Here is a 12,568-nt window from a genome sequence, read left to right as displayed (position 1 = left end):
AAACCCAAAATCAAAGTTTCATTCTTTTCTACTTCAAGCACAAAGTTCAGAAGGGGTCTTCATGTGGAAACAATAGTATTTATATTCTTTTCTTTAATCAAAATAGTCAATTTTGCCATTTCAGCCAACTCCATCAGCTTCTGCAACCATTTGTCCATGGTAGGAAACAAAGTGTCCTTTCATTTTTGTGCATACAATAGTCTTGCTGCTATCAACATATATAGTAATAAAGTTCCATTTTTTTTCTCCAGGTCTTTTTCCATTTAGGCCCAAAAGGAAAATTTCTGGTTTCTTTATCTTCATTTTCAAAATTATTTTCGTATTAAAATATGAATCATACTCCTTTTTTACTTTATTACATGTCCACCATAGATTATAAAAAGGTCCCTTTTTACTTTTACACTTCTAACATTCACTTGACGTGCCTTTATACATCTTATATAACTTATCTGGTGTTAAATACCAGCAATACATCATCTTATAAAATGTTCTTTTAGATTATAATTTAATGTAAATTTTAAACCCTTTGTCCACATATTTTCAAGTATACATAAGATCTAAGTTGGTCATCTTTTTGTGTACTAAGAATTGTAAAAAAAATGCCTCAGAATGGTAATATATAGTATATTTTTATACTATATGCTGCAGAGTTTATAAGTTAAATTTTGAGGGGATAAAACATGTTGGACACCTCTTTAATCAACTCTTTAATCATTCAATGCCTTCCTGTCCAATTGCAGTTTCAAAATGTTCTTTAAGGATAAACTCATTGCAATAACTAAGGTATGAGTGGTTGTGAGCAGTGTCCTTTGATCTAGAAAAGGACCAGTAATGGTATATGAGGAAAAACTTTGAGAGACAGGAGGAAGAAAAGCTGCCCAGAAACAGATATAGTCAGAAGCTGCCCAGAAACAGGGTATAGTCAGTAGCTGTATAATGGGCTTGGAACGAGGCTCAGAAGTCACTCTCCCTAGCTTCTCATGCTGTAAAGGAAAAGAACAGATTTTTACTTTCAGACTTGCAAGATTCTATTAATGTAATCTTACAATAAGGTAGAACTGGTTCATCTGCCCATATTTTCTGTCCAGTTTTCCTGGGAAAGCTGATAGGGTGCAGATGGCGGCACAAGATCTGTTTTTTCTCTTTCAGCAGGAGCCAAGATTTCTGGAGAACTCCCAGACTGCACACTATCTCTGACTGGGGGAATGTTACCTCAGTGCCTCAATCAAAGTTAAAGATGCCTGATCATCATACATGAGGGATCCTAAAACCCACAGCCAGTTGGAATCATTAGGGTTGAGCTGAAACTAATTCTTTCCCATCCAAGCCAGTACAGCCTCCAGGCATTGGGAAGGCATCTTGATAGCATCACTTGGGTGGCCCAAGGCAGAGATATAACGATACTTAACTCTGTGCTGACAAATGACCTCACCCAGCAGTTTCATGTAAATGTTAAATAGAAACAGGGAGAGAGTTGAGCCCTGCTGCACTTAACAGACAAGGGCCTAAAACTGGACTTCTCCCTTCACCATCCCCCCTCCAACACCAATTAGAATTGACCTTGGAGGAAGGAAAACCACTGATGAACAGTGCCTCCCATTCCCAACTCTGTCAGCTGGTTTGGAAAGATACCATGATTGATGGTATTAAGAGTTCAAGCAGGGCTAGGATAACTATACCATCCTCATATCTGCTCCATTTGTTCACTTCATTATCTACTCCAGTTATTGAGCCAATAAAGACCTATAGTACCGTATTCGAGATTATGTAACTTTAAAAAAATATTTCCTTGCTCATGATTAAGTTGAGTTTAAATGATTTTTGTCCCCCTGTTTTTCATGCAACAGTATGGTATTTTCCAATGATACTAATGAGCTACAGTAGAGCAAATATACCATCTTCCCTCCGGCATTTTCCATTCTTTGATGACCAATAACATTCTTAGTACAATGCAAGAAAATTCACTTTCTTTCAATAACCACAGGAGGGGCAGAGAAGGTTGTGGGAGGCAGAGCAGGCCTGCCAATCTTGGCTTAAACCAAATTAAACCAAATTACAGAGAATAATGTCTAAACTCTCCTTCTTACAAAATTTATGTAATCAATATGACAGTGAATGAATGAGTGAAAGTACTAACAGCACAAATATAAATTCAATATACATATCTGAACTATTTTCTGCATTCATAGCTTTTGTATGTAGAAATAATTTATACTTGATAAATATAATCAAGAGATGGTCAGCACATATAAATTGAATAAATAAATAAATACAAGAAAAGGCAGTTTTGCTGGTAGTTAATAGTCTTCTTTGAGGTATAGTGCTACAGTAATAAAATTTAGGTTGGAAAAGATTTAGGTAAATGAAATGATGTATATTTGTTTTGTGAATGTTGAATTCAGTTATCATCCTTGTCCAATTAATACATCTAAAGAAATTATTAGCTTATTGTAATTTTTATTTCATTTAGGTTGAAAATCATAAAAATTTCTTTTAAGTGCAAGCAGTTTTTCATTCAACTTAGAAAAGAATTGGTGAGTATTGATACTTCTAATTAATATATTTTCTACTAGATTACATTTTATTTTGAAAATGTTCTTTGCAGAGCTTCATACCTGATTAAAATATGAAAGTATATTAATTTTGTAATTGTCAATGGTAGGCAAGATTATTATTAATATAGTAAATCTGGCTGAAATTATTCTTTGTGCAGAGTCAGGGGAAGTTTAAAAATGGCCAAACATGTCTAATTTATAGCAGCCTGATGATAAGAAGCTCTCTGAAATTGTTGATAACCTCCTTTTGGGGGGAGGAAGATTTAAAAAATGCTACTATCTGCTATCATCAATCTGTGACTATAGTCACAAAGCTTTCCTCTGGACAGATTGGCCTTTCATCTTCCAGCACCTTTGGTCCCTGTCTATTTAATGTTGTCACTTTTAATCTAACAATGTTTCTGTTATTGCTAGCTGGTTCCTAGCTCTTAGGAAAGCAGAAGCTCTGGCTTAGGCTGATAGGAAGCTGATAATTGCTTCTGAGCATTAACTGCTGGCAGCTAATATATCACCCATGGCAGAGAAATTATACAGATTGACAGGGATGGAAAAAAATGTGGATTTTATTTACCTTTTTTGGTGCTCATAAGTCCAAAACCGTCATGTTGGTTCACTCTAACGAATCCTGTACCAAACTTTACCAATTAAAAGGTATATGTATTGGGGGAAGGGGTTGTGAAGCAATATTATTTATGTAATACGTGTGATATGTCCATCTTACATACATTGTAGTACTTAAATAAGAGTCCTTTGGAACTGACTAACAAATGTTAATCCTTTCTTTCTAGCATGAATCTAGAGAAACTTTATTGGGATTCAATATGGTGAATTACCGGGCATGTAAGAATTTATGGAAAGCTTGTGTAGAACATCATACTTTTTTCCGGTTGGACAGACCACTGCCACCTCAGAAGAACTTTTTTGCACATTATTTTACTTTAGGGTCAAAGTTTCGGTACTGGTAAGTTGCGTCTATATTTCATGTGATGATATAAGAAAAATGAAATAAATGTTACAGTTGAAAACTTACCATAAAATATATAAATATAATAAAATAAAAAATATGCTGTTGAAATAGCATATGTTCTTAATTCGGTAGCCCAAAGAAGTGCAATATCTTTTAGTTGCCAAGTATCACAACATTTTTGGGAGCATATATTATATCCATAGATGAGTTTGGGTGCAAGAAGAAGATTTAGAAGTTTTCTTTATTTTTATTTTTGCTTTTTAAACCAATTTGTATACTTTAGGTTACCCTGCAGTATTCATATTTCTATAATATAAAAGGAAACTGCTCTTTCAGCAGGTTTTACCATACACATGACTACTAGGTTACAAAAAGGATACTTCAGGAGCATTCAGTCCTGAATGCACAGATTAGTCACCCACACTGCATCCAAGCATATTTCTGTCTAATGAATTTTTTTTAAAGCTGAGGTTGCTACATAGATATCACACTCCTGACAAAGGACTAGTTTAGTCTGAACTATGTTAGCCTACAAACATTGGTGACTTTTTCCCCCTCTCAGTTTGGCTGCAGTTTAAAATGAGGTGGAAAATTTATTGATTACTTTGTGTGGTCACACCAAGGAAGGAAATAGGTAGTACTAAGACTTGCTATAATTATCATTATAGCATATAATTAAGGCAGTGTTCAGGTCTCAGAATCTCCCAGTTAGAAATACCTGAGCAGAAGTCATATTTGTAGCGATGATGTTCTCCGACACTTTTAAAAACTTAGATAAATTCAGGACAGACAGATATCCCTAAATGCAATACAGTTAAAGTAATCATACAGATATGAATTATACATTAAAAATATTTGTAGGGTTACAGGAAGATGGTCTCTTTGTTTATTGCTGGCAATACAATTATAAATTTTACTCTTCATTTTGGAATTCTTTTATTTTCTTTTTTTAGATAAGTAAAGTACTTCTTACATTTTTCTTTACAATCTCAATATTACACTTTCCTTTCAGTGGGAGAACAGAGGTCCAGTCTGTACAATATGGCAAAGAAAGGGCAAACAAGGACAGGGTGTTTGCCAGGTAAGCAATTTACAGTGATTTGCATGCAGTATGATAAACATATTCATATAGCCTCTTACTTAGATTTCTCCATACTCTTAAAATTGATTGGGTATGATAACCCTGGATAGAAGTTCTCTTGACACGTAAAAATTTAGACCCATGAAAGAAGGAGCAGGACTGGGTTTGTTGCCATACTTCCCATTGAGACATGCCAACTGATGCCAGCCAAGACTCCAATGGCTTTCAGCATTGTTGAGTAAGATCCAATGGAATTCCTGATCTGAAAAAAAATCAGAATTCCATTTATCCTTTACACATAGTGAACCTATTTTCTTTGTTTGCTCAGTTAACTCCCTCTAGAATATCTCCATCTCCTGGTACTATTCTCGTTGGGCCACAGACTTGTCCAAAAATATAGTTCAAAAGTGATATTGTGGAGCATTTTTTCATTGTTTATCTAGATCCGATTGGTTTAGTGTTCAGGTAACAATCTGGAAACCAGGCGACAGTGAGTTCTAGTCCCACCTTAGGCATAAAAAGCAGGTTGGGTGACCTTAAGCCAATCACTCTCTTTCAGCTCAACCGATCTCACAGGGTTGTTGCTGTATAAGGAGTGGGGAAGTATACTGAGTCTGTTCGTTGCCTTGAGTTATTTATAAAAATAAAGAAAGGCTGTATTTTTAAAAAATCTTTAAAAATAACTCATTGCCAAAAATTAGCAATATAATTTCTGAATAATTTCTACCAATAGAAACAATAACTGAAATCTGAATTTAAAAGGTCAAAAATCCCATCTCTTCAATCACAAGAAAAATGGAATGGACTGATACGGACTTGCTTATTATGGGCCTCAGTTTCTCAAACTTGCAGTCTCTGGACACTAACAGTTGTACACTATTAACTATTTTGTTAAATATCCCTCCACGGTTACCAGTAGGAAAAACAGAAAAGCAATTTCAGGTGAAAGGCAATAAAAAATAAAATTCTAGTCAAGTTAATGAAGATTACCATAGAAGAAAGTGAGCAAAGGGGGGAAAGCAACAGAGAGATAGAAGGAGAAAATCACTTTGAAGGAACTGAGTGAAAAGCTTTGACTCTCTCAACATGAAGGAAGAATCAAATGGCAAGTGGATTCCCAGGGTCAGAGAGGAGTGTTCCTAGACCATGCAGAGCAGATGAAGAGAGAAAGAACCAGAACCAGCTCAAGGCTTCTAAAAGCTATTTGGTAATCATAATCCCTAGAAAGAGCCACAATTGGGACCAGAACTTCTGTTGCTAAATAAGGTGGTCATTAAGTGAGGCACATTCAATTTTACAACTTTTTGCCGCTGTTGTTAAGTAAAGCACGGTAGTCATTGCAAGAACTCTGTGGTCGTTAAGCAAATCCAGCTTCTCCTATTGACTTTGTTGGAAACTATCTAGAAATGATGCAAATGACAATCCTGTGATCTCAAGATATTGCAACCATACAAGCTAGTTGCAAAGCACCCAAAGTTTTATCATGTGACCGCAGCAGTCATGAGTACAAGGACTGGCTAGAAGTCACTTTTTTCAATATTGTCATAATTTCAAACAGTCACTAAATGAATGGTTGTAAGTCAAGGATTACCCTATATACTTATCCTAGAAAGTCAGAAAAGGCTATTGTAGAATAAAAAGAAAGAAATTGATTTTTAAATGGATTTTCCAAAGGAAAAGATGTGTTGCAGATGCCAAAGACAAACTTTATGAAAAGAAGATCTAAAAGCCAGAAGAGTAGATTACTGTATCTATTTTATGGAAGATCACAAAAATTATTAAGGGCTCAGTAATGTTGTCTTGATTACACTAAAGAAGAGTGGAGCCTTTCTTTGCGTCCAAACCTTAACCTTTACAAAGTGAGCATTATCATCGTTGTCTTGTCAGTCATGTTGCTGTTGTCTTTGATTAGTTATTAAATGGACATTAAGGACATCGATATTAGAAGAGGAAACTATATAAAGCTGTGGTAGTAGAGACATACTGTTGTAATGTGGCAAATGTTTCTTTGAAATTTCCACAAAGAACAGGAAGTTTTGGTAACAGACATGAGTGGGTGGGACTGTGAGTTTCAAACATTTAATAATGCTCTAAATGTAGTTTGACAGTTCAGTGTTTTTTGCCTGGCTTATCAAGTTACAGAAGCAATTTTCTGTTTGATCATTAAGGTGAGTTTTTTGAAGAGTTGCATCATTCCAAGAAAGAAAATACATGATCATTTAATTTGTAAAAAGTTAGTAACATTTTTATCCAGGCTGCCTTATTTTTTTTTTCTTTATAATTTGGATGAACAGATCCAGTTTTGTAGAAAACAGTGCTTATCCCTGTTGTCCTTAAAAGCAGTTTAGAATGGTTTAACGCATAGCAGTATGGTAGTTTTATTGTTTTTTAAAAAACTTTTGAAACAACATTTTTTTAGAAAACAATAACATTTGAGCTAGTAACATATGGATACTAAGAATGAACATTCGCGTAAATAAATATACTTGATGTTATAATGATTGTTAGATAAATCTGTGTATCACACATTTAAATCAATTTCTATGAGTTGAAAAATGTGTAATCACTTGTATCTTTCACAGCTACATTATGGCTAGATTTTTAAAAATTAATTGTCATATTCAGCTATAGTTCAACTAAGTCAGTAAAAATTCTTAAATTTTATTCAGAGTTGGAATTTTTTAAGGCACAAATGTGTCACATGTCTTTGTTTTTTATGTTGCATGTGTTCACTGCATTTGAAACCCACAAATTTCAGCACTGCTTGTAACTTTGAAATAGAATTCTTCTAAAAGTCTGGATTTTTGTGTCCATGCTATTAATAATATTAGTAAAGTTGGTTCGACTTCTCCTTTGCAAGTGGTTTGGTTTGAATGTAGCTGTAAATTATGCAAGTAATTGCAATGAAAGACTAATTTAGAGTTAAGAAAGAAAAGAAAGAAGCTGTTTTTTTCACAAACAGCTTTCCTCCCCTCCACCACCATCCCGCCCCCCCCCCCCCAATATGTGGCACTCATGATGGTTCTCAGCCCTTAGCAATAAATTTGTTCTGTCTTTAGGTCTCATTGCATTTGGCTTTTTTTTCCTCTTGTGAATAGTCCCATGAGAATCTGTCTATCTTTGGAAGAAATGGTTAAATAACATGCACTGCATATCAGTACTTATAAAGAGGAAGGCTAGTTTTATTGTTTTATTTCAATTTCCAATAGTTTCAGATACATCATTCTACATAATTTTGTATAAATTTGTTTTAGATCCCCAAGTAAACCTTTGGCTCGCAAATTGATAAGTGGGATGGACTGGGAGGTTGTCAGCAGAAATTCATTGTCTGATGACAGGTTAGAAACTCAAAGTTTACCATCCCGCTCTCCACCTGGAACCCCTAATCAGTAAGTAAAATTGAATAATCCCTTTGCAACAGGTTACCTGTTTCTCCTTTGATTAATAAAAGTAAATCGTTGTAACATTCTTCCCTGGTGTGCTAAAATAATGTCACAGTGAAGCACACACATGTAACTGAGGCAGGATTTAGCTAATAGCTCAATATATTACATTTTTTAAAAAGTGCTTGCATTTCCCACTTTCATTCTGTGAAAAGAAAACTTCCCACTGATAATAATATTATTCAGTACCCTTTACTGTGAGATGTAAACAGTATGTTAAATTTAATAGAATAATATTCAGAATTATAATTAAATCAGATATACCTGATCTTTGTCCCTTTGAGATTTTACAGTATATCATGGTTGAAAAAAAAAGAATCTTGATTTATTTATAAATAATTTAAGAATATTTTTCACATATAGTTGACAGATTTTATTTGGGCAGGAAGTAAATATAAAGCATCATTAAGGATGAGGATAAAATTGCCTTTAATATTATGTGTAATAGACCTAATTTTAACTATATCTAAACCATTTTTGAACAAATTTTCTATAGTTGTATAATATCTCTTGTATCTAGATTTCACTGTATTTAAGAGAGTGCTTCTAGACATAACATTTGATTGTATTTTGCATCATTCAAGTCATATTACTTATTTTGATGAAATCAGTTTAAAACTACTGTTTTTTGTCTTGAATAACCCATAGTTTGTCCGTTTCATTTCTTGGTTACATTGTGGCTTTCCTTAAAAATTATAGCATAATTTAGCACAATGTGGCTAATCTGGGCTTACTTTAGGTTACATAGGCTTATCCCATCTAACCTGCTTTGAGGAGCAGAAAATTTGAAACAGGAAAGTGAGATGTGTCGAAATAAACAATAGATTAAGCTAACTAGGATTTAAATATGATGGCAAACTATGTTTGATTTAAATCAGGAAGTAGATGCTTTCACATTTTTTCAGTTATATAAGCCTATAGTTTATCCAGGGCATTTATATAATTGAACTAGAGTTTAACATATCTATCCAGGTTTCTCTTTCTGTTCAAATGGAACTTCCAATAATTTAGCTACATAAATAGTCTCACAGAATCAAACAGTGCAGAAGACTGTATTTCTGAACTCAGAACTCTGCACAAATACTATTATCTGTCTATAAAGGTAATGAATTTTACTTCCTGTACAAGCTAAACCACAATCAGGGAGGTCCTCTTTGTGTGGCTATTTTTCAGTTTCCTCTTTTTCTAACAAACTACATGAAAAGGAAGGAGACCAGGTTTTTTTTCATTTTATTTTATTTAAATAAAGATCTTGCAAAAATCCTTCAGGAGGAAAATAGTATTTGTATAGGAGTAAAGGCTGTAATATTAGGACACTGTTTAGGATTCATGTTGGTTCCTTATCTATTGATGTATGCCACACATATATCATTTACATAGATGTCAGTCAGTGTTACAGATAGCCTTCAGTACTGTGGTGACAAATGTCTTACTGATTTCTAATATATTTCTTACAAATTTTGATTTACTACTACTAATTGACTGCTTTTCACACCAGTGGGAGAGCATGCATTTAGGAGTGCAAGCAGTATTATTTATAGAAAATGATTTGATTATTCTTTTAAAAATGTGGTAAAACTATTTAAAAGCACAGAACTTACAAATCTTTACTAATAGGTTAATGAATAACTATTCTTTCCATGCTCAGTCGCAACTCCACATTTACTCAAGAGGGAAACCGTTTACGGCCATCTTCAGTTGGACATTTAGTAGACCATGTAGTCCATACTTCACCCAGTGAGGTATTTGCAAATCATCGGTCGCCTTCTTCTACACAGGCCAATAGTATAATTCTAGAATCATCACCGTAAGTTTGATTTTTGTAATCCTGCAAATACATTTTGTACTGCTATGACATAGTCTTTCCATATTTTTTTTTATTTGATTTATTTGATTTGTCAATCGCTTACAAGATAATAGGTATAAGTATAAACATAGTTATGAATACATGAAATGGATACATATAAGAAAAATAAAAGAAACAATAGGACAGGGATAGTAGGCACTTCCATATTTCCTCCATATAGCTGTAAGGTTGGCAGATCTCATTTTTATATTTAATTATACTTTGTAAGTAAGAACAAAAGTAACATAAGGGATCTAATTTCATATAGAATATAAATATATAGCATACTAATAGAAAATCTCATAAATCTATAAGGTCTCATATAAGCAATATAATAACCATCTCTCTCTCTCTCTCTCTCACACACACACACACACACGTTCAGTAGGATATAATACTTATCTACTATATAGTTCTGTAAATATTTTTAAACAGTGGAAAATCTCACACTCAAATAGCCATATGAATATGAAATATGCATTAAACAATTAGAAATTATTTCTCATTTTTTGTTTGGATAAAATGGATCATGACTCAATATTAGTTTGTTAGAATACCACATATTGAATTTCTTTTAAAGTAGTTGCTGGAAAAATTATTAGAATCCATATATATATATATTGTACTAATAATTACTTGTGCTTAAGAGATATAGTAACATTGGAAGGTACAGTATCAGGTATAGATTTGTGTGACATAGCACTTAGCTGAATAGGAAGTTTTCATTTGTTTATTTGATTATGCACATTGTTGAAAGAAACAATACAGAAAGGTACTTTCACTCAAAATATTCCACTTAAACATCCATTGTTTTAAACATTCAAAGGAAATTAATAGCTAACTGGGCAAAAATAAAATTAGGAAGTTTATTTTTAGTTTATTTTTAATACTCACACTTTATTATGGTAATATATTACAATGTATTACATTTGGAACCATAGTATATTAGTCCAGTTTTGTGTATACGTTGTAAATGTTGTTTACCGTATCAATTTGAAAAAGAATTTAAACACGATAATATCCTGGGTACTGTAAAGGAAATGTATTCTCAGGATTTAATCAGATTACAATGAAAATTGGGAAGAAAAATTGCATGCTGGTTTGTAAATCAGTAGCAATATGTTAAATCATTTGTACTTTGCATTTCTATATGAAAGTGAATTCACAAGCCTGCTAATTTAAATGAGTCTCAAAACAAGTCAGTGACAACCTTGGTTATTTGTACTTGAATATGCTGTTGTGGGAATTGTATTGAAATTGTCAGTTTTGCAGTGTGAATAAATGAATTGTCATTAAGACTTTAGATAAAAGAATTTCTAGCAACATGTAAACTACAGATGAAATATTGTACAGATTTGTTAAATTGCAAAATAATAGTATATTATCAGGCCAATTGTTTTTTACAAGACACTGCATAAAGATTTCTACTGTGCATTTGGATTTCAGTAACGTTGGATGTAGGTGTGGTTGGATAAGCTATCATTCCTGGTTTATGGTGTAAACGTTTGTGGTTTTCCTTCCCCATTCCTCCTGAGCATATCTGGAAACACTGATCTGTCATTTAATCTTAGATTGCCACAAACTGCATACATGCCCCCACCCCTTTGGAAAATGCCAAAGGGGAAACCCAGATATTTTTCTTAATGAAATGAAATCAACCATTCTTTGTCATGCAAGCACATGATAAACTGGGTTTTTACTTAAAATATCATTGGAAACCCTGAAGTAGAATATAAAGTATATATGTGGCTTAATAGAAAGTAGCAGAATTAACTTTCTGGAACAAAATTTCTTGTCTAATATATATAGAACAATTCTGTTTAAAAAGAGAACTATTTCTGTTGACCCTGTTTTTAATTTTACATTTTTAATTTAGGAGTATTAGTGAAAATACTGTTTTTTAAGGGGGGGACTTCCTATAAGTAAGTGTATTATGAAGCTATCCTATATGTAATAATGAACTCCACCTCTATGAATATGTCTGTTGACACTTAACAAAAGTAATCCTTTGCAAGAGAATTGTATTACTATGTTCTGGGAAGCTCAGAAGTATAGACATATATACGTGCACATAAACAAAGAAAAACACACAGGGACAAATTTATCATTTAAGAAAAAATATACATATTAAGTAAGATTGGAAAACTGACCAGATTTGGGTACTGAGGTGAAGGGAAATAAAACAGTATGAAACAATATGAGCACAAAATAATATTTGATTGCAAGTTCCATTTTTTCCTAATTTGCAATTGGAATCATGAATATAAACAATATGCAAAAATTAATGTTTTCATTGAAAGACTGGTCTAGATTTCGATAAATTATATGCAGAAATTACAGCTTTTGTATAAGCTATCTACCTGATTTCTTCCCACTGCAATGCCTTATGGCAGGGGTGTCAAACTGGTGGCCCGTGGGCCGGATACATCACAGGCAAGCCACGCCCACCCCAGTTCCATGAAGGAAAAAAAATGTTGCAATATGTCACATGATGGCAAAGTGATGCTGCGACTTTGACATCTGTGCCTTATGGCCTACATAAGTCCTTCTTGGGTCTGTGGCCTTTTTCTAAGAAATTCTTCTCAAAGATATAGCAGGCTGTAGTGGGCAGAAGCAAATAGGAAACCTTTTTTCCCCGACCAGCTTCTAATCATGTTACATTTAGGTACCATCTTC

At 33.5% G+C, this 12,568-nt stretch overlaps 1 protein-coding gene across 6 annotated transcripts in view; it reads left to right on the top strand.

Moving 5' to 3' along the window:
- The window catches only part of PTPN4 (protein tyrosine phosphatase non-receptor type 4), a 103,049-nt gene that overhangs the window by 60,759 nt on the left and 29,722 nt on the right, over positions 1-12,568 (top strand). For 2 of the 6 annotated variants that reach the window (XM_026707998.2, XM_026707997.2), the window contains exons 11-15: positions 2,471-2,534; positions 3,344-3,516; positions 4,535-4,603; positions 7,858-7,992; positions 9,695-9,853. In XM_026707998.2, coding sequence (XP_026563783.1) covers positions 2,471-2,534; positions 3,344-3,516; positions 4,535-4,603; positions 7,858-7,992; positions 9,695-9,853 — 600 coding nt within the window. The remainder of the gene's footprint in view (positions 1-2,470; positions 2,535-3,343; positions 3,517-4,534; positions 4,604-7,857; positions 7,993-9,694; positions 9,854-12,568) is intronic. The other 4 variants (XM_087920456.1, XM_026707999.2, XM_087920457.1 and 1 more) reach the window with 2 other exon arrangements.

Source organism: Pseudonaja textilis, chromosome 1 (genome assembly GCF_049901715.1).
Source record: "Pseudonaja textilis isolate UNSWEBS1 chromosome 1, rPseTex1.2, whole genome shotgun sequence".
NCBI classification, from domain to species: Eukaryota; Metazoa; Chordata; class Lepidosauria; order Squamata; family Elapidae; genus Pseudonaja; species Pseudonaja textilis.
The sequence above is the reverse complement of the archived record's forward strand: the minus strand, read 5'-3'. Positions and strand labels throughout refer to the sequence as shown.